The sequence below is a fragment of the Diabrotica undecimpunctata genome, chromosome 3, assembly GCF_040954645.1.
Source record: "Diabrotica undecimpunctata isolate CICGRU chromosome 3, icDiaUnde3, whole genome shotgun sequence".
Taxonomy (NCBI): domain Eukaryota; kingdom Metazoa; phylum Arthropoda; class Insecta; order Coleoptera; family Chrysomelidae; genus Diabrotica; species Diabrotica undecimpunctata.
This window is the reverse complement of record NC_092805.1, coordinates 76,451,257-76,472,828: the sequence shown is the minus strand read 5'-3', so window position 1 is coordinate 76,472,828 and position 21,572 is coordinate 76,451,257. Positions and strand designations below refer to the sequence as shown.

The 21,572-nt window shown below is 33.9% G+C and overlaps 3 protein-coding genes and 1 long non-coding RNA gene across 4 annotated transcripts; 3 read left to right on the top strand and 1 right to left on the bottom strand.

The window, feature by feature from the left end:
- Positions 1-5,058: 5,058 nt before the first annotated feature.
- On the top strand, positions 5,059-6,757 carry LOC140436922 (uncharacterized). The gene is made up of 3 exons (XR_011950328.1): positions 5,059-5,659; positions 5,719-5,866; positions 5,917-6,757. It is a non-coding gene; the product is annotated as an uncharacterized lncRNA (long non-coding RNA).
- A 36-nt stretch (positions 6,758-6,793) lies between these two features.
- LOC140436921 (uncharacterized) lies at positions 6,794-10,294 on the bottom strand. Its single transcript, XM_072526088.1, has 4 exons — positions 8,158-10,294; positions 7,754-7,969; positions 7,365-7,510; positions 6,794-7,113 (listed from the first exon to the last, which is right to left on the bottom strand). Exons 1-3 carry the CDS (start codon positions 8,458-8,460, stop codon positions 7,427-7,429), a joined length of 603 nt encoding a protein of 200 aa, XP_072382189.1. The 5' UTR covers positions 8,461-10,294; the 3' UTR covers positions 6,794-7,113; positions 7,365-7,426.
- Positions 10,295-13,351: 3,057 nt separating this feature from the next.
- LOC140435905 (uncharacterized) lies at positions 13,352-19,485 on the top strand. The gene is made up of 3 exons (XM_072524618.1): positions 13,352-15,103; positions 18,477-18,656; positions 19,277-19,485. The coding sequence occupies exon 1, from the start codon at positions 13,352-13,354 to the stop codon at positions 14,630-14,632; it is 1,281 nt and encodes a 426-aa protein (XP_072380719.1). The 3' UTR covers positions 14,633-15,103; positions 18,477-18,656; positions 19,277-19,485.
- LOC140435904 (uncharacterized) lies at positions 14,669-18,639 on the top strand. The gene is made up of 3 exons (XM_072524617.1): positions 14,669-14,694; positions 14,844-15,611; positions 18,477-18,639. Exons 1-3 carry the CDS (start codon positions 14,669-14,671, stop codon positions 18,637-18,639), a joined length of 957 nt encoding a protein of 318 aa, XP_072380718.1.
- Positions 19,486-21,572: the final 2,087 nt, after the last annotated feature.

The following is a 21,572-nucleotide window of genomic DNA, read 5'->3' as shown; positions in this document are numbered from 1 at the left end:
CTGGATATGTAGCAAAAAAATTATTAAAAAAAATCAAAAGATGTAAAATATGCAGGGCAGACCTAGTTGGAAAAAAAGATCTGAGTACATATAGCAGAATCTAGATTTATTGATGCAAGAGCATATTGCTGCAATGCATTGTTATATCCAAACTCTTCATATAATCAGTTAGTCATTAAATCAATACAGATTTTAATGGTAATAATACCTCAGATTTGTACAATTAAAGATATTAAATTTAATTTAGTATATCAATTAACAACTCAATTGGAATTTTGTTATGTCTTTAATTGTACGAATCCCAATATGTTGCAATTGTTTGCTGAATTTTTATGTTCTTTTCATATTTTTACTTGATGTGCAAATATTAACAAAATATTAAAAGGAAAGACAGCAAAAAGAACATATGCAGGCAGTATAAATCAATTGGCGCAAAAAAAATATTTAAAGTTGATTTCATGTAATCGAATGAACTATCTTATATTAAAGTCGTCCCAGGAACGCAACTTACCAATATTGGCAATATCATTTTAAAAGTCTTCTACTCTAAAATGTATAATATGGGTCTGAATTGTCAATATGATTGAGTCAGATAAAATTAAATTATTAGAAGAATTTTTTTCACTAAGTAACAAAAACAAAATTTGTATTTTGAGAACGATTTCCGAAGTGGAAATTGAAACGTCAATAAACTTATTTTTAACTTTATTGTGGCTTATTTCCCAACAAAATATTAATTAGTATTTCAAGTCTCACAAGATTAATTTTTCTATGATAAAATAACAGTGGTTTATTTGTGAGCCTAGATATATGAACTCCCTTACTCCTTCGAAAGTATATTTTCCAACCATTAGATCTTCAGGTTTTTCTACTTGATTATTATTTGTGACCTTCATATACTCTTCATGTATATCATATATCTATTAGTGTTAACATGTAGTCTCTTTCTTTCTGCTGCTGCTTCCAATGCTGTGAACGATTGAACCAGGTCCACCCTTCTTCTTGTTATGATATCAAGGTCGTCTGCATATGCTAGTATTTGTACACTCCCATTAATAATCGTCACTCTTGTTGTTATTCCAGATTCTCTAATAGCTTTCACTAAGAACAATCTTGAATACATGGCATGATAGGCTATCTCTCTGTCAAAGACCTATTTATGTCTGGAAAGTTCTTGATATTCCGTTCTGCACTCTAACCTTACACTCAACTGTTGAGAGGGTTGCTTTCACCAACCTCACTAAGTGTATTGGGATATTAAATTCTACCATGGCTTTGTATAGTGCGTTTCTGTCTACATTTTCCTAGGCACATCTAAAATATACATACAAATGATAAGTATCAATTCCATAATCATATGTTTTTTCTAAAGCTTGTCTTAAAAGGAATATTTGATGGATATTTTCCTGAAACCCACACTAATATTTTCCTATTATGCTTTCACAATATCGCGACAGTCGATTGTAAAGAATGTAGGTCACATTTAGCAGGGTAATGCATCTCTAGTTATCACAAACTGTTTAGTTCCCTTTCTTGTGTATAGGTACAATTATACCTATGTTCCAGTATTCAGGTAGTTTCACCTGCCTCCATATCAGTTTTACTAGTCTATGTATACTATAGGTCAGATTTTTTGTGCCATGTTTTAAAAGTTAAGATGGTATGCCATCTAATCCAGGAGCTTTGTTTTCTTTCAGTTTTTGTATTGCTTTGATGACTTTTTCCTCTGTTAGGATATTATCTTTCTCTCTTTCATCTTCCATTTCTTCTAGCTGTATTTCTGCTTCTTGCAACCTCATCTCACTAATTTGCTTTAAAAGTTGTAAATAAATGGGATGTTAAATAAATAAAAATCATGAGCTATGTAAATTCATGATATGTTATTCAGTTATAGAATTTTATTATTAAATGATCAAAGTATATTATACCAATGTAATAAATATATTTTATATCTATTTTATCAGAAACAGCAAATTAATACACATATATTTAGAAAAAAAAAATTGTATAATTTTTTTATATGCCCTTTTCCTTATAACCACATTTGACAGAAGAAATAATAAAAACTTATATATTTTGCAACTTGAGAATATTATTAATATACTCACATTTCCAGTTTGTCTTGTTGCAAATAATTTATGAGTATTACTTACAAGCTTAGTAAGTTATGATATTTTATTTTAATAATATTATATAGTCAGTGATTTGGCAATATCTCTATTTGCTTTTTCATGAGTTTTGTAGGAGAGACACAAAACTTTTTTTAGGGTCACCTCCTGTTTTTATATGTAAGTTTTGACTTGTTTTGTAGTAAATTCTATGACTTTACTACAAAACAAGTCAAAAAAATATCATATGAAAACAGGAGGTGACTCTAAATAAAGTTTTTCGCCTCCCTACAAAACTTGTGAAAAAGCAGATAGGTATTGTCACATCACTCACAATATGTGAGATTATTCCATTGGAAAATAATAAAATATTTTGAATTTCCCATTAAATTTTAATTAGTACCGAAATGACCCACCAGAGGCGCTAAAGGGATAAAGTTAATACTTGACCATTTGAACAAATTTTCACCTATACATACAGTACACTATATGTACAGTAACTTTTAAATTTTTAGAAATTTTAACACTACTTAATATCTTTAGACCAATGTCATATGAGTCACTACATTCTTGAATGTTTAAAAAATAAAAATATACACTGTCATTCGTCACTTTTTAATTCCACTCATTTAAAGTAATCTTCATGCTGCATTTGTTAATAAAGTTATCAAACGAGTCTATTAAATCTTGTTTGAGAAAGTCTTTTTCCAGTTGTTCCAATTTGTGGTTCTCTTTATCAAAGTGATGTTGTCTTTCACATGGATCACTTCTGTCTATAGGTTTAGGAATAGACATATATGCTGGAAGATTGGAGAAAATCCTATGAATAGCATTTAATTCCAATTTTAGTTTTTCAGACACAACACTCTTTGTCTTTCCATGTATGATGAAGTACTATATCTTCAGAATGAAAATGCTTAGCACACAGAACAGAAGATTTTGTTGGGGTATAATTGTCTTCTTTGATAGCTTTTAATCACTTATTACATAATTGTTTATCTATTCGGAAAGAACATGAGCTTACAGGCCCTTCCAACTTCAGAAGCTTGTGTAATTAGTTTTGCATCGAGGTACACAACAATGTCTTGACATCTGTAACTGAAAAGAACAATATATTTAAGCTTTTGTGGCATTTCAACTATTACGATATTAACCGGAGAATAAACCCACAGTTGTCGCAAAAACTGTGATTTCATTGCCCAAAGAGTTAATATAACAAAAGAATTAAAAATTACCTAATAAATACTGAGAATAATGAAATTCCACACCTAACCTAACAACGTTTATACTTACATTTGAGTTTATTTCAACCTGTAGTACAATATCAATAATTAGTCGAATAAACGACTAACTTAAGTAACTGACTAGACACATAAAAGCACTTAATATTAATTTAAAAAATAGAATATACAAATAGTTATGGATTCATTTGTAAACAACTGTTTACATCACAGATCACCTAACCTCTGTGGATCAGAGTTGTTGGACACATTCCTAAATGATATAAACGATAAAGAAGAACCCATATTGAAAGAGGAAGTTATTAAAAAGAAAATACCAGTATTGGTAAGTCAGTAACATATGGAGAATACATCATTTATATTTTTTAAATAACAAACATATAAAATCGGAATTTGGTATTTATTGAAGGTAAAATAAATGCAAGATCAAATACTTACCATGTCGGGATAGTATTATGAGGTTTTTTTCCTGGTTTTTCCCTCATAATTTACTATGGAATCACTAACAGGAGAATTTTACTGTCATCATGGCATGTATTTGTCTTTTTAAAGACGAATTACATGTTATGATCTTTTCTGACGGATATTCTCAAGTTAAAGTTGATTTCATGTAATCGAATGAACTATCTTATAAGTAAAGTCGTCCCAGGAACGCAACTCAACAATATTGGCAATATCATTTTAAAGTCGTCTACTTTAAAATGTATAATGTATGTCTGAATTGTCAATATAGATGAGTCAGATAAAATTAAATTATTAGAAGAATTTTTCACTAAGTAACAAAAACAAAATTTGTTTAATTTACTAATGTTTGTATTTTGAGAACGATTTCCGAAGTGGAAATTGAAACGTCAATAAACGTATTTTAACCTTTAATTGTGGCTTATTCCCAGTTAAATAGTAATTTACTTGGATAAGGCTGCATTAGGACATGTGTGTGGTTTTTTGATAAAAAAGTTTAAGAATACTTTGTCAGATTGTACCATTTGCCGTTATAATTTTATTGCAAAGGAAAAACTGCCTATATGGCATGATATAACAAGTATAAAAGAGTATGAAGGGTCTTCTGATAAATTAATGTACTGCTCTGAAAAGTTTATAACGGGCCTTAGTCAAATTCAGACAATTATAAAGGAAATTTTACCTACATTTTGTTATAAAAAAAATTTAATTTCCATGATACAAGTTTTCATTAAAAAACAAGTGCAATTTAAGTTTGAGAGTTGTGAACACTTGCAAACATTACTAAATGCACTCATTGATAAATTTATTTCATTTCTTGCCTTTAATTGGGCTGAAGGGATAAATAAAGTTTTGAGTGGAAAGGGCGAATCCAATGTAGACCCAATATATCGTAATGCAATGAAATATTACAGTGATAGGGTAAAAAGAAAAAATATTACTTAATAAAAAAACATTGCGTGTTTTATTTCATACCTGAGTCCTTATGTATAAGTGGAACAAAATCGTTTTTATTTTTGAATATTTATATCAAAGCGCATTTCAAACAATTTGCCTTTAGTCTGTTGTTTCACAGATCAAAACCAACTACAGATAGATTAACGGCATGGACAATTGTACATGCCTTTCAATATTTTAATACCTACATTAAAATTTGGTTAGGTACTCTTTTTTTTTCACCGAAGAATACCTCTTAGAGATATTCTTTGAGAAAATAAGCGAAGTGCAAAATACACGACGACAAGAGATCAATTTAGATTTGCTTTACAGATTCTGAAACTAAACAGTTTTAGAGTGGGTTTTGCAGTATAAGGTCCGCTTGCCATTATGCTAATTTCAGTACTGAATTTAGCACTAAAAATATTAGTTAGTTGCTCGAGTCGATTTAGTATGAAAAATGTATGTTTGTGTTTGCAACTATCTTAATTTTAATTAGCCTGTAAGCATGCGCTCTACCAATTTTGTATTGACAGTCTAACCTACCTGAAGTTTGTTTTGGTTGTATAATTAGAGTAAAAAAACAAACAGGTAAATAATGATGGTAAAAAAGAAGCTAAAATTATGTGCAGCAGCTTTATTTAATTGTAATAATGATGCTAGCAATTAAGAAAAAAAATCATACACTTCTTAAAAAAAGCGCATATGGAGAAAAAAATGGATCGAGAGAAGAGGGTTGGGCAAAGGAATATTAAATATGTTGAATGAAGAATTATTAGTAGAAGACCCTTTGACATATAAAAACTTTTTACGAATGAATAATACTGTGTTTATAAAATTATTAGGACTAGTTGAGAATAAGATAAAAAAACAGGATACGCAATTTAGAGAAAGTATTTCAGCAAGATGCAGGTTTGTATAGTATTGTATTTAGATAGATGTATAAATTTGATGCCTCGTTTTTTGTTTAGGTTGGAAACTACATTAAGATTTTTAGCAACTGGGCAAACCTTTAGATCATTAATGTATTCAACTCGTATACATGAAAGTAGCATTTCTAGGTTTGTACCTGAAGTTTGTGAAGCTATATATACCAGTCTAAAGGAAATATATTTGAAGGTAAATATGTATGAGATAAAATTATGAAAACTAACTAACATTATTTTTAGACCCCAACATCTTCTAGAGAGTGGTTAAATGTTGCTAAAGGGTTTCAAGAAATGTGACAGTTTCCCAACTGTATTGGTGCTTTGGATGGAAAACATGTAATGTTTAAACCTCCGATATCTGCTGGTTCATATTATTACAATTATAAAGGGAATCACTCAATAGTTCTATTAGCCATGTGTGATTCAGCTTATAAATTCACTTACCATAATGTATGAATAAATGGCCGCATAAGTGATGGTGGTGTTTTCCGAGAAAGTAATCTGTGTGGAGCACTAGAAAATAACTCTTTAAATTTACCCCCAAATCAGGCTTTACCCAGTCGTACATCAAAAATTCCATTTGTATTAATTGCAGATGATGCATTTCCGTTAACCAGTCGAATTATGAAACCTTATCCTAATAGGGGATTGTCAGAATCTGAAAAAATATTTAATTATCGACTCTCTAGAGCCCGTCGAATGATTGAAAGCTCATTTGGAATCTTAGCTAACAGATTTAGAGTATTGCTTAATCCAATAAATTTAAATGCAGATAAAGTAGAAAAAATAATATTGGCTTGCTTAGCGTTGCATAATTTATTAGTTTCAGAAAATTTTAAAACATATATAGAACAAGATGAATCACAGGTTGTGTTTTCAAATAGATTAAGTAATCAAGCAGGTAATCGTTCGACAGCTAGAGCTCATAATATAAGAAATGAATTTAAAGAGTATTTCAACAGTGACAGTGGTTCAGTTGACTCACAAAATGCTGCCATACAGAGATGTAACATGTAAAAAATGTATATTATTATTAATAAATGAGTAACTTGAAATTTAAATAAAACGAAACATACATAATTATGAATTTTTATTTTTTAAAATTTTTTTTCTGGCATCCCAAATAATGTTTGTTATTTTTTCTTGAGTCTCTACTAGTGTCTCTTCATCAGACACCAAAAACTCTAATTGACTCTCTACAAATTCTGCAAATATTTTTAAATTTGATTTTGCAGGAAGAGTCTCCACAGGTTTTGGTTGCTCTTCATTGGCCAGAGCATTTGTTAAAGATGACAAAACATCAGCTGCTTTATTCAAAAAAATCCCCTCATCGTCAGGTTTATTTCTTTTTTTTAGCCTCTTTCTAATAATATCTCCTCCAGAGGTGGCATTGTCTCTTAATGAAGGGGTAGGCACATTCTGTGATGCAGAAGGACTCTGTAAAATCAACCATATCAATAAATGATTAATATGTTAATAAATAAATAAGAAGTTATTTATATTTGTATTCATATTTTGACAAGCTTCCGATTTAGAAGTTAAAACGTTAGTAAAAAAAGACTTTTCAGCTTATGTGATTTTAATTCCCAATAAATTTTTTGACACTATTATCTCCTCAAATTAAATTCTTCATAATTATTTTCCAATTAAAAAATTTCAAAAAAAAATTGATAAAAGTTTATACTCACAATACAATAATCATGAAAATTTTCATTTTCAATCCCCTCATCGTCAGGTTTATTTCTTTTTTTTAGACTCTTTCTAATAATATCTCCTCCAGAGGGGTGCTGTCTCTTAACGAAGGGGTAGGCAGATTCTGTGATGTAGAAGGACTCTGTAAAATCAACCATATCAATAAATGATTAATATGATAATAAATAAATAAGTTATTTATATTTGTATTGATATTTTGACAAGCTTCTGATTTAGAAGTTAAAACATTAGTAAAAAAAGACTTTTCAGCTTATGTGATTTTAATTCCCAATAAATTTTTTGACACTATTATCTCCTCAAACTAAAATTCCTCATAATTATTTTCCAATTAAAAAATTTCAAGAAAATTGATAAATATACTCACAATACAATAATCATAATTTTGAAAATTTTCAATCTCCTCTTCCTGATTCTGACTACTTATCAAATGTATTTCATTTTCTTGAACATAATCCATGGTAGCATTTTCATTGGCTGGTAGGATTGTTAAAGCCGAAAGGCTGTCCTGTGAGCACCTAGGTATGCAATGCTCCGCTACGAATAATATTTTTTCGTAATACCATAGCGTAGGTTTGTCAATCTAATAAAATAAAATAATTATAGAGCAACTATTAGGCTTTATAAAAAACATTACTTATGCTACTTTTTTGATGTCTATTTGTTTGTGTACGCGACTTATCGTAATGGTTTCAGTGTTAACAAAATTCTAATCAAATTAGCCCAACAAATAGACATAAAAAGCCATAATGTAATAGAAATATTACTTACATCATCGCTACCAGCTCCGCTTTTTATAGATGATAAATATCTTCTATGCTGTTGTAAAAAGTTAGTTCTTAAATTGTTAAACTTGGCTTTTATCTCTGCCACACTTACATCTACACAGAGTTTATACAATTCCGCCTTTATTTCTTCCAAAGCTTCTACTCTCGCATTCCTATTTTTATACAATGAATGCTTTGGCACATATAAACAAGGATTTGCTTTATATAGTTCGATTAAATTTTCTATTTGCTTCTGACTCCACATATTTAAAAACAAAGCATAAACATAGAAACATACGTATAACATAACCTCAGTTTAAGTTAATATTGGATCATTTTTAGTACAAGAAATTAGAACATGTTCTAATTTTTAGTACTGAATCGGCGCGCGCACCTATTTTGTAGATACAATATTTTTAGTGCTAAATTCAGTACTGAATTTAGCATAATGGCAAGCGGACCTAAGAGACGATTTTTGTTTTATATGCTCTTTGTGAAATTTTAATTTCTGTATGAGCCACTCTAGTAAACTGATTAGTTTCAGTAGTTTCAGAGTCTGTAAAGCAAATCTAAATCGATCTCTTGTCGTCGTGTATTTTGCACTTCGACTGTTCGACTATCTTCTTTTACATGGCGTTGTCGGCCTACAGGCACGTTTGATTCGCGAGAATCATTTAAATGTTGGTGATTTGGTTTCCGTATTTTGTCTGTCTGCATAGTTCGTCTGAAGAGCGATAGATTCCGAAACGGCTGTAACGAAATGGCAGATGGACAAAATATAAATCAAACTACCAATATGCCTTTATCTAAAGACTATCTAGTTTTTGCTTTTGCTTACAAATTTTAAAACCGGTTTCTATGATTCCTACTCTCATAGCATATTAATTTAATATTGTGTATTAATTACTAAATGTTTTGAGTTTGATTAAATGAAAATTATTGGTCTAATCTAATGTCTCTGAAAACTTTCAGAACTAATTTGTCACATTTATTCTAATATATAAACAGGATTAGAGTTCTCTCTGTTGATCTATTCTTGAGCATTATTAGCTTTAGTATTAGTAAATATAAAGACAATAAATCAGGTATACTATGAATAATCGTTTAGAGGCGTAAGTTGGTTGAATACCCTATATATGAAATGAACGTTAGGACGAAATTCAAAATTTCCCGCGCTTTATAGCAATTCAATTTTCGCGCGTTTACAATACTACCAACTACACAAGGCGTTTGTCAATTAGCAAGCTCACCAACACGATAAAAATATTGATTAGTACCAGAACACTCCAACGTGGCGCTGATTATCACAACATTTTTTTGTACAGAAGTAGGTTATCTATGTCCAAGGTTAGTAGATGTTAAGTAGGTTGTCTCGTAACTATGTGGGCGAAGCGAGGGGAAGGCAGAATGCTTACGTCACTCATACGACAAAGTCAAATTTGACAGTTGTCTGCACGTCTGAGTTTAAGTTCACGTTTGTTGTTGTCTCTATTCTATAGTATCATTAGTTCGTTTATTTGTTTAGTTATTGTTTAGTTTTTATTTTTAAGTATAGGTATAAGGACAATATTATTTATAGAGACTTATTATTTAGTTATTTGTGTACATAAACACTTGTGAAGTGTGTTTTCGTAGCCGTGATATAAAGGTTTGTCATAACAATTATATGTAGTTTTGTACGTTATAATAATGATATATTTTTTAGATGAGATAAGTATATATAGTTTGAAGATTTGTGCTTGAAGGACTAATCATTTTTTGTATTTTAATCTAATAATAAATTATTTATATTACCTATTGGTTTTTTTTTGCCTACCACTAGATATGATAAAAATGCTGTAAATTCCAGGAAAAAAATAATAAGTAAGTTTCTACATATTTAGTATTTTTGCTTTTGAACTTTTTCTACTGTTTTTTTGGGTTTTTGTGCGAAATAAACTGTTATCTCCATTTAAAACACACAATATTATCACTATAATCAATTCTATTTTTTGTCATCAGACTATTGATTTTAGAAAAAAAAATTGATATAATTACTAATATAAGAACCACTTAACATCCCTATACCCAAGAAAATCCCAAAATATATTGCAAAACCTAAGTTTTTGAACCTTATATTAGCATTGAAGTTTATGGCAATTTTAAAAGTGTCGTATGGGTGACGTATTCCCGCCTTTAAAAAGCGAGCATTTGATTGGTCTATAGTTACGAGACAACCTACTTAAATATCTACTAACCTTGATCCATGTCACTATTTTTGTTTTGGTATTAAACTCCATTCGCTTAGCTCGGACAAATTTTGACAGATTTATTGTCGGAAACCTACAACACAACAATTCCTACTTCTCAGTATTAATAGCTCAAGTATCCTGCTATTACAGACTTCTTTCTTTAAAAAAAGAAGAATTATTCTAAATAGTCGAAGTGTATACTAAACCCATCAAATTTTGGGTAGTATATATTTAAAAAATATATATTTAGTTGTTATAATTTAACATAACTATTTATTATATGGTGCAGATAAATAAATATTGATTGTCGGAAATTTGCAAAGTTCTATTTTATTTACTATTTAGTTTGTTTACTATTAATATTGGCTATGAGTAATGGTGCTTGGTTGTATAGTAATTTCCAGCCACTTTTAGTCTGTCAAAAAGTAACTAACTTCGCAAAAAAATAATTACTAAATTCACTAGACAGTTCGGACTGGGATTAGCGAACCGAGTTTATCAAAGAATATGCGTCTACAGTCCATCTAATTTACTTACTGTTGCAAGTCATTATCATTGGTCAGATTGCAGGTCACAATGGGGAACTTGCATAAAAATTAAATTCCAGAAATATTACTGATAAACGTTATTTATTACTGTTAAGAGAACCCCAGTTTACAAAAAAACTCATATTTTATTATTATGAAATAAATATAAGCAATTAAAAACTGGAGAATTTAAATGATTCTTTCAACGGGCGGAATCTGTTGTGACGTCATACCGCTCGTTGGTCATCCCTATAAACGGGTAAAAACGATAAGTATTGCAACTGCAACGGTATTGGGTATTGCCTAATCTTCTTCTTACCAATGGATGGAAAACTTGAAGCCTTCGAGATGTGGCTATACAGGCGAATTCTAAGGATATCATGGACAGACAAGATAACCAACGAGACCGTATTACGAAAAGTGGGCAAAGAAAGAGAGGTGATGTATACCATTAAAAGGAGAAAGTTGGAATATCTCGGACATATAATGAGAAACAGCACTAAATACAGATTACTGAAGGTAATCCTACAGGGTAAAGTATTCGGAAAGCGAGGAATTGGGAGAAGGAGAATATCATGGTTGAAGAACCTGAGGAAATGGTTCTCCACAACAACAACGAATCTATTTAAAGCATCAGTCAATAAAATAATTATAGCCAGAATGATTGCCAATATTCGGAACGAATAGGCACTGAAAGAAGAAGAAGATGGATGGGATGGGTATGGACAGTGGAAGTGTGACGTCACAACTGTCAATTACTTTCCAAACAAAAGTTGAAATGTCCAATCTCAAGACTTTTTAATTTCTATAAAGTTAATATTTTGCTTCCTCTGCTGCTTTTTCTTTTAAGTATAGTGTTTTTACGATAATACCATCATAATTCAGTGTTCCATTTTTATGAAATATAGTTTAAAAGTTTAAATTAAAGACATTCTAACCTTACTTTATTGATACATGCATTTTATTGCTATTTTTATAAAACAGCATGCTTTATTATTTACACAACCTTGTAAAATTGTTGTAGTAACTATTAGAATACTTAGATATTGCAAAAAGCGGAAAGATTCTGTAAAAAAATGAAAAAATAACGAAAAATACAAATTATCCACACTAAACAAGGTTTGTTTGGAAAGTGAAACTGACAGATGTCAATAAAATCGCATTTTATGCACATGACACATGACAATGGATTTGATAACGTACCATTGTATCAAACAATATAGACGCTTATAAGCGTCTATATTCTTTGATTGTATTATAGCCTGTTTTAATACTGTTAAAGGTTTTAAGTGTGTGTAAAATAATTTTTTTAAAATGACTGACGCTGGGTTTTTAAAGGGACAGTCTGACAATTTACCCTTAGTGGATATATTTATGGTGGGGACTTACATTAAAAACAGCGAAAGTTTTTCTCTTGCTGAAGTTCGAGGTGTTAAAACTAACAGGTAGGATATAAACCATACTTAATAGTTTTACGTATAATATAAATCGATAAAAGTATTTTTCATACAAGTTAAAACTTATTAAAGTTACGAGGAAAGAAAGAGAATGCAAAATTTTGACGCCTGTCAAAATTTTCGATGTACTGTATATGTAATCATTTTTTCGATACCTGAGAAAACTAATAAGTATTTTTGAAAAATTTAAACGCAGAATGAAAGAATACTTTATTATCGAGGGCCGAAAGTCCCTTAGAATGAATCAAAAGTTTCTTTTTAATGAGATATTTGAAACTAAAAATCACACTAAATTTTTTCTTTATTAAAATATTATTTATTATTATTAACTTATTAAAATAAACATTATAGAAGTTTTCAGGGACTCTCGGCACTCGGTAATAACGTAATCTTTCATTCTGCGTTTAAATTTTTCAAAAATACTTATTAATTTTCTCAGGATTAGAAAAAAATGAATGCATGTAAAACACATTTGTGCGAAATTTTGTGCCTACGCCCTTAAAGTATAATCATTATAATACGTTATGTGAATAATATATGGATAATGTGAATAATATGAAGTGTAAAGGGGCCGGGGGATGCGCTCTTCTTCTAATCGGCGTAAAGCTGAGCGGGAAAAGAACAAATCTCAGGGGACAAGTTTTGCACGGAGAGTCTTAGGACTTTGCACCTCCTTAAACTATCCCAAGACCGCTGGGTACCCCCAACAATGATTGGGGGTGTGTAATCAATCTTTGATTGCACCCTTCACGTGGTGGCCCTGTTGAAACTAAACTCAGCGGATCTAGACTAGATAGTCGATAAACAATCCCCACGCCAAGCCGTGAGACACCGTGGTGAAGGCTGTGAGGCACTGGGGTGACAGTGTAGCAAACGGTTCCTTTGGGGCAACAGGTCACACCCCTTAGTATTTAGACCTTACCCTCGCAAGCGGGGCTCTGCGAGGGGTTGACTGTCTTTCCCTAGCTACTCGTGGGATCAATATGGAATCTCAAAAACAAACAAAAACAAATACAAAAAAAACTCAGGGCCAAAGGGTTCCCGATGCCGAAGGGCCAGGGAACTCCAAAGCCAAAATCACAGTTCCTAAAGCCGAAGGGCAGGGAGCTTCTGGAGAAAATCCGAACGCCGAAAGGCCCGGAATTTCTAAAGAAATCTCCCAAGCTGATAGGCAAGGAAACAAAATGGCTGTCAGAGTAACAGCGTTGGAAGACGTTGATCTCATGACAGACGAAGAAATTAGGGCTGCAAAGCTATCTGGCGTTTCTAAAGCCAAAATCAGTAGGCTGGTGAAACAAGGCCAAGATTACGTTCAAGCCAAAAGGGCTGTAATAAAGGCCAATTTCATCAAGGCGACTGAAAGGGCAAAAGAGATGCAGTCAAAGCCAATAAAGGCCATGACAAAAGTAATACAAACCCAGAAGATCGATGGCCCAAAAAGGCTAAGGTCAGACGGAAGCACACCACCCGAAAGCCAACGCAAAGGGAAAAGGCCAAGAACCGAAGGTGTGACTTTCAGCGAAGCTGCCGCTTCTGTTAAGGTTGCAGTGGTACTAACAGGATTCCCGGAAGCCAAGATGGATATAGACAAGCTTAAGGCAGTCGAAATAGCCATCTTGGGTGCGTATGACAAAATTCTGGAAGCAGGACCACAGGTTCGCTTCCTGAAGAGTACATACAGGCCGGGTTTCCTGGAACTTAACTGTGCGGACGACATAAGTGCGCGGTGGCTGAAGGAGGTGATTCCAACCCTGAGGCCTTGGGAGAGTGCATCTCTCAGGGCTGTGGAGGGGGAAGACATACCCAAGCCGCACTCATGCACTGTCTTCGTACAGGACGAGCATGGGGAACGTCTTGAGTCCAAAAGGATCCTTAATAGACTAAGGATAAGTAACCATGGGCTCAGGACACATCTATGGACAGTCTGGGGTAGTAAACCTTTAGAGAAAGGGGTGTTATGGACCTTCTCGATGGATTCTGAATCTCGAGAAGAACTCCAGAAATTAAAAATGTCACCCTTTTTCGGAGTAGGACGGTTAACGTTCCGACCCAAAGAAGGGAAGACAAAAACACGGAATGAAAAGCCAGTAGCAACTCGCTCCAGTGAAACAGGGGAGACCTCCCTACATATGGAGGTTCAGGACGAGGAACAACCTTCTTCGGGTGGAGATGACACACCTATAAGGACTAATGTCCAAGAGTGTGTCGGACCCACGGAAGAAGGAATGTCCACAGATCCAGAACCGGCCATCTCTTCGCAATGAAGAGAGAAATAAGGCTCCTGCAGGCCAATCTTCAACATGCAAAAGCCGCATCGGCAACGCTAGTTAGAAGATTGGAACAAGAAGGCATTGATGTGGCCCTCCTGCAGGAGCCTTGGAGGATAGGTGAGAAGATTTCTGGCCTATCAACCAAACAAGGTAAGGTTTTATACACACCCAAAGCTGTAAGGCCAAGGTCGTGTATAATTCACAGTAATAGAGTAGATTGTACATTAATCCCGGTGCTCTGCACTGATGATATTGTTACAGCTGTTCTAACTATAACCACGGAAGTAGGAGAGAAGAAACTGGTGGTGTGTTCAGCCTACTTTCCAGGTGATGAGGCTCTGTGTCCACCCAGCATTATAAGCGACATAGTTGCATATTGTCTAGGAAAAGGATTACAGCTCATTATAGGATGTGATGCCAACGCACATCACACCGTGTGGGGAAGCACAAACATTAATGCAAGGGGTGAGTATATTTTGAATTTCATCTTATCTGAAGGTTTGGTTATATCCAATATAGGAAACAAGCCAACTTTTGTCACTAAGGCACGCAAAGAAGTGTTAGATTTAACACTCTGCACGAGCAGGATAAGTGATATAATAACAAATTGGGTTGTGTCTGACGAACCCTCATGTTCGGATCACAGACATATACGATTTGACCTTGATATTTTTCCATCGGAAATTAAATACAGGAATCCTAGAGATACAAACTGGGTAGGATATAGGGAGTCCCTCAGTAAAAATCTCGAGGAATGTACGATTTCGTTTAAAAGCCCAGAGGTTATAGATTCGGCAGCAGAAACTATAAGCGAAGCTATTATGGCGGCTTACCAGGAAAATTGTCCAGAAAAAACAAGGAAAAGTACGGGCAGTAATACAGTCTGGTGGAACAACGGCTTAAGGAAGATGAGGTCGGAAGTCCGAAGCCTATTTAATAAAGCCAAAAGTAACCAAGATTGGGATGCCTACAGGTATAAGCTAACGCTATACAATAAAGAAATTCGGAAAGCCAAAAGGAATTCATGGAGAGAGTTTTGCGAGGAGATTACAGATATCCCGGCATGTTCTCGAATTCATAAAGTCCTGGCAAAGGATGGTGCTACAACCAAAGAAGTAGGTTTCCTAAAGAAAGCTAATGGCAAATTTACGGACACCAAAGAGGAAAGTCTTAGAGAACTAATGAACACGCACTTTCCGGGCTCAACAATTCTGGATGATGCAGATAGGCAAACCAACATAGACCAAAGGCTCACTAGACCAAGGTCTACAGATTGGAAAATAGCCACAGCAATCACAAGACCAAACAGAATTAGATGGGCTATAAATAAGTTTCGGCCATATAAGTCTCCAGGGACAGATGGCATATATCCAATACTGTTGCATATGGGATTAGAGGTATTGATACCACACCTATGCAAGCTCCTCAAAGCCACTTTAGCATGGGGGATCGTACCGGAAATATGGCAAAAGGTCAAAGTCATATACTTGCCTAAGGTAGGTAAAGTATCAGACCTAACACCAAAGTCATATAGACCGATAAGCCTATCTTCTTTTCTATTAAAAACGCTGGAAAGGCTTCTTGATAGGTACATCAGAGACGAAGTGCTAAAAGATAATCCTCTAAGCAATCGTCAATATGCATACCAACCTGGTAAATCTACGGACTCCGCGTTGGATGATCTAAATAGGCTTATCTCAAAGTCAATGGAAGACAAAGAGATAGCAATGGCCGCTTTTTTAGATATAGAAGGGGCATTTAATAATGTTACCACCAGCTCTTTGATAGGGGCTATGAGTAGACGAGGTGCACCTGCGGTAATATGCAGATGGATAAGGGCATCCCTGGAGAATAGGACAGTAATATCCACTCTGGGTAAAGCAACCATCAAAGCAAAAGTAGGTGGAGGCTGTCCACAAGGAGGAGTTCTGTCCCCTCTACTTTGGGCAACCTTGGTAGATGATCTCCTCAGAAATCTGTCCACAGAAGGCTTTTATTGTCTAGGATATGCTGACGATATAGCAATCGTTGTCAGGGGCAGGTTTGCTCAGGTAGTTTCTGAGAGAATGCAAGCAGCCCTAAATATAGTTGACGACTGGTGTAAACAAGAGAGACTGATAGTCAATGCTCAGAAAACACAAATTGTCAACTTCACCAAAAAAACAGCACTACAAGGCCTAAAACCACCGGTGCTGGGAAGAACAGAGATTTCAATTGCCAAAGAAACAAAATACCTTGGGGTATATTTTGATCATAGGCTTACATGGAATACTCACATTCTAAAAACCACACAGAAAGCTACTATGTCCTTGGGCAGATGTAGAAGAATGTGCGGTAAGAATTGGGGACTTAACCCCAAAATGACTCTATGGTTATATACAAGGGTTATTAGACCCATGATAACCTATGGCTCGGTGACGTGGTGGACAAAGACGCAGCAAGTGGGAGCAATAAGGCTGCTAGGTAATACACAAAGGCTAGCATGCCTGTGTATTACGGGGGCCTTAAAAACAACTCCTACTGCATCGCTGGAAGTCCTATTGAATCTACCACCACTTCATATCTTTATACAGGGCGAAGCCAGATCCGTGATGCACAGATTAATCCATAGTCAGCGACATATAAGCCAGATGCATGGTACTGACAACAGAAAGCTAATCGAGGAGCTAAAAGCCGATATTGTGATGGGGAAACCTATCGATGCAACAGTTACGAGATATAGCTTTAACAATAAGTTCACAATTAAGATACCAGGCAGGGAAAACTGGAATAAAGGTGTACCCATACAAGCTGCTGCTACCTGGTACACGGATGGCTCAAAAACATCGGAGGGTGTGGGATAGTAGTATCGGCATAGTAGGGACAAATCAAGGGATAGATTTCCCGGTAAGTCTATCTAAGGATGTGACAGTTTTCCAGGCGGAAATAACTGCAATCCATCACTGCGTGGAAGAAATAGAAAGGCAGGAAAGAACGTTCTGTTCAGTTGCTATCTTCACAGATAGTCAGGCAGCGCTTAAGGCACTCAATTCCGTAGAGGTCAATTCTAAGCTAGTATGGGATTGCGTGTGTGCCCTAAATAAACTAGGAGACCGTAGCAAGGTTACGGTAGCCTGGGTACCGGGGCACGAGGGTCATAAGAGCAATGAAAAAGCAGATGAAATGGCCAAACAAGGCTCATCATTGCCATTCATTGGACCGGAACCCTTCTGCGGAGTTGCTAAATCAGTAACAAGAACGGCTACAAGGAAGTGGGTAGCTCGCAAATCTCTGGAATGGTGGAGGAATTCACCAGGACAAAGACAGGCGAAACAGTTCATTACAGAACATTCGCCAAAATTTACGGCAGACCTAATAAGCAAAGACAGGAAAACAGTCAAGGTCATAGTAGGTCTTCTAACAGGGCACTGTAAGCTGAATAGGCACTTGAAGCTGATGGGACTATCAGACGATGACCTGTGCAGATTCTGTCACCTCGAAGAAGAAACAGCAGAGCACATTTTATGTCAGTGTGACAGTCTGGCAAATGTGCGGTTCTTTGCATTAGGAGAAGAAAATCCACCGGCAAATAGCTACATGGAAGGTACAGTCTCGAAGCTACTAGACTTTATAAAAAGGGTCAGGCTAGAGAATGTTATCTAGGACTAGAGGACCACAATAGATCTGAAAAGGTCGCAGTGGAATAGGCCGAAGGGCCACCTCTCTTAATCTAATCTAATCTAATGAAGTGTAAATGACAATATATTTTTAGTTACTTGAAATGAAAATATTAGGCACAAAAATATTTACATCTACTTACATAGGTACCTAGTTGTTAAATATTTCTACTTATTTACAGATCCGCTAGGCCTTCTTATGGGGACTCTGCTGTTGGATGGGTGCAAGTTCGAAGAGATAAAAATGTATGCACAGTTAAAGCTAAAGTGACACCTGAACACAATGTGAGGAAAACACAATATGCTGTAACTTGCAATATTGATGAGGAATATTCAGTGCCATGACTGTGCTGCCTCTTCAGGTAAATATTTTTAAAATGATAAAAAATGTACTAGGTAAATATCAGATTAGTTTTAGTCATGCATAGGTATATTGAGATTCTAGGATTGTAAGACTAAAAAAATGTTTTATATGTCTTTGATGCTATTTAAAAACTGTTTATGTTTATGGAATGTCTTCTTTACATGCCATCTCCGCGATTAAGGTTGGCCATCATCATTGCCTATTCTAACTTTTGGCACTATACAGCCCAAAAGAGTTCATTTGAGCTGCATCCAATCCATTCTTTGAGATTTCTCAGCCAGGACAATTTTTTTCTACCTATGCTGCGTCTTCCTTGAATTTTTCCCCACATTATTAATTTTAGGAGTTCGTATCTATCACCACCTGCTGTTATAAGTATGACCCAAGTATTGCAGTTTTCTTATTTTGGTGGAATCCAGTATCTCCCTGCTTGATCTCTATTTTTCTTAGTGCTTCTTCATAGGTTATTCTGTCTATCCAGGAAATTCTTCAATATGTCCACATTTTAAATGCTTCCAATCTAATTGTAATATGGAACGTAAAGGATAGCAAATACATACTATGAAATGATATTAACTTTGGGTATAATTTATAAGTATAGCATTTACTTTGTTTTAGGTGGGTATAAGCATTCCATAGCACTCTTGATGTGGCTTCACAGAAGGAGTGAAGAACCTTCTCCAACTGAAGTTGCTTGTTACTGGGCAGAGTAAACTTTCCAAAGTTGGAACTTCAGTTAAATACCTAACTTTGAAGGATTTTGGAGCACAAGAAGAACTGAGCTCAGATGAAGAAAGCTTACTTTTTTTACAGGAAGTTGTGAACCAAGGACTTGAACATAATGTTGAGAGTCAGCTATTGAAACACTTCAAGCCTAACAGAATTTTGCAAAATCTTGGACTACATCAATCGATGTTAAATTTTGTTAGCAGAAATGATTTTTCCAAAATGGCACTGAATTTTTCAGAATTTCTAGAATTCTGTTATCAGGAAATGGATCCCCAACTATGTTCTGAAGCTGCAGCAATAACCATTGAACAGTCTAATTCCGGTTTATGGTTTGACCTGCGATATGCAAGAATAACTGCATCAAAATTTTATGATACAGCACACTGCAAAAAATCAGATGGTTCCCTGGTTAACCAAATACTTGGTGTAACCAAACTTCCTGTTACCGAAGCCATGTCTCGAGGAAAAAGGCTTGAGGATGCTGTAATTAAAGCTTTAGAAAAATAATTAAAGATAAAACTCAGTCATATTGGGTTATAATTAAATCACAGGCATCCAATATTTGGGACTTCTCCAGATGCTATATCTGAAGAATTTGTAGTTGAAATAAAATGTCCTCAATCTGAGAAAACTATTTGTAACTATTTAACAAAAAATATGGAAATTACAGCAAAATACAAAGCTCAAGTGCAGCTACGGATGTTTCTATGTAAGAAACAAAAAGCATTATTTTGTGTTGATTCTGATCAAAATTTCCTCAAAATCCTGATTTTGAGGAAAATTTAAAATTTTTTGATATATGGGTACCATATGATGAAGAATACATAAAGATGTTAATGGATGCTGCAGAAAACTTCTGGCAATATAATATATTTACACATTTATGTAACTCATTCAAAAAATGATAATATATTTATATACAGCATGATCAGTTTCACTTTGTATTTAACATTTGGATGCGAACTGGTGTTGACATTCAGTTTTTCCAAATTTTTTAAATTTTATTTTGGTAACGTCTCGCCAAGTAAAATGCCTTCATGGTACCAAAATAAAATTCAGAAAGTTAGGAAAAACCGAACGTCAACTGTGTGTTTGGGTTTACGATTGTCCAAAAATTACTGATTATTTCGTTATTTCAGTAAATATCTCCAATAATAATAGTTATAATATATCTGATGTTAATATATCAAAGTTTAGAAATTTATGTAATCAAAACTTAGATAAAATCAAAACAAATCTTATCTTATATAAGTTGGTGTATTTCTTGATTTAAAAAGAGCTTTTGAAACCATTGACAGGACAATAATGATTTCTAAACTTAAACAGTATGGTATAGGTGGTACACTAATTGCGTGGTTAGAAAATTATTTACAAGATCGCGAACAGACAGTTCGATTTAAAGAGCAATTGTTATGTGAAATGGATAGTAATACAGGGATTCTTCAAGGTAGCGTATTAGGCACTCGTTTATTTATTCTATACATTAACGATATCGATATTTTTGTAATTTGTGAATTTATTGATCTTTTTGCCGATGATACTCTAATCTGTTGTAGTGATGAAAATTTTGATGTAGGTATTCAAAAAATGAACACTATTTTAGATATGGTTAATAAATATTAAAAAATGAATAAACTGAAGTTGAATGTAAAAAAAACGAAGGCAATGGTTTTAACTACCAAAAATATATATATATATATATATATATATATATATATATATATATATATTTATATATATATTTATATATATATATATATATATATATATATATATATATATATATATATATATATATATATATATATATATATATATATATATATATATATATATATATATATATATATATATATATATATATATATATTAAACTTAGAGCTAAGATTAATATTATTATAAAAATTAATATTAAACTCACCAGTCTTCCGGGTTGAACCGCGTCGATATCCATTTTGCCGAGCTTTCGACATCCTCTCTGATGTCTTCTTCAGGGCTTCCGAGGTCTCAGTCTCCCGAGTCCCCAGACACTACTACACTCACTAGTCACTTCTAGTTCACTCACTAGTTCACTACTATTACTATTAGTTCACAGTAGTGAACTAGTGAGTGAACTAGAAGTGACTAGTGAGTGTAGTAGTGTCTGGGGACTCGGGAGACTGAGACCTCGGAAGCCCTGAAGAAG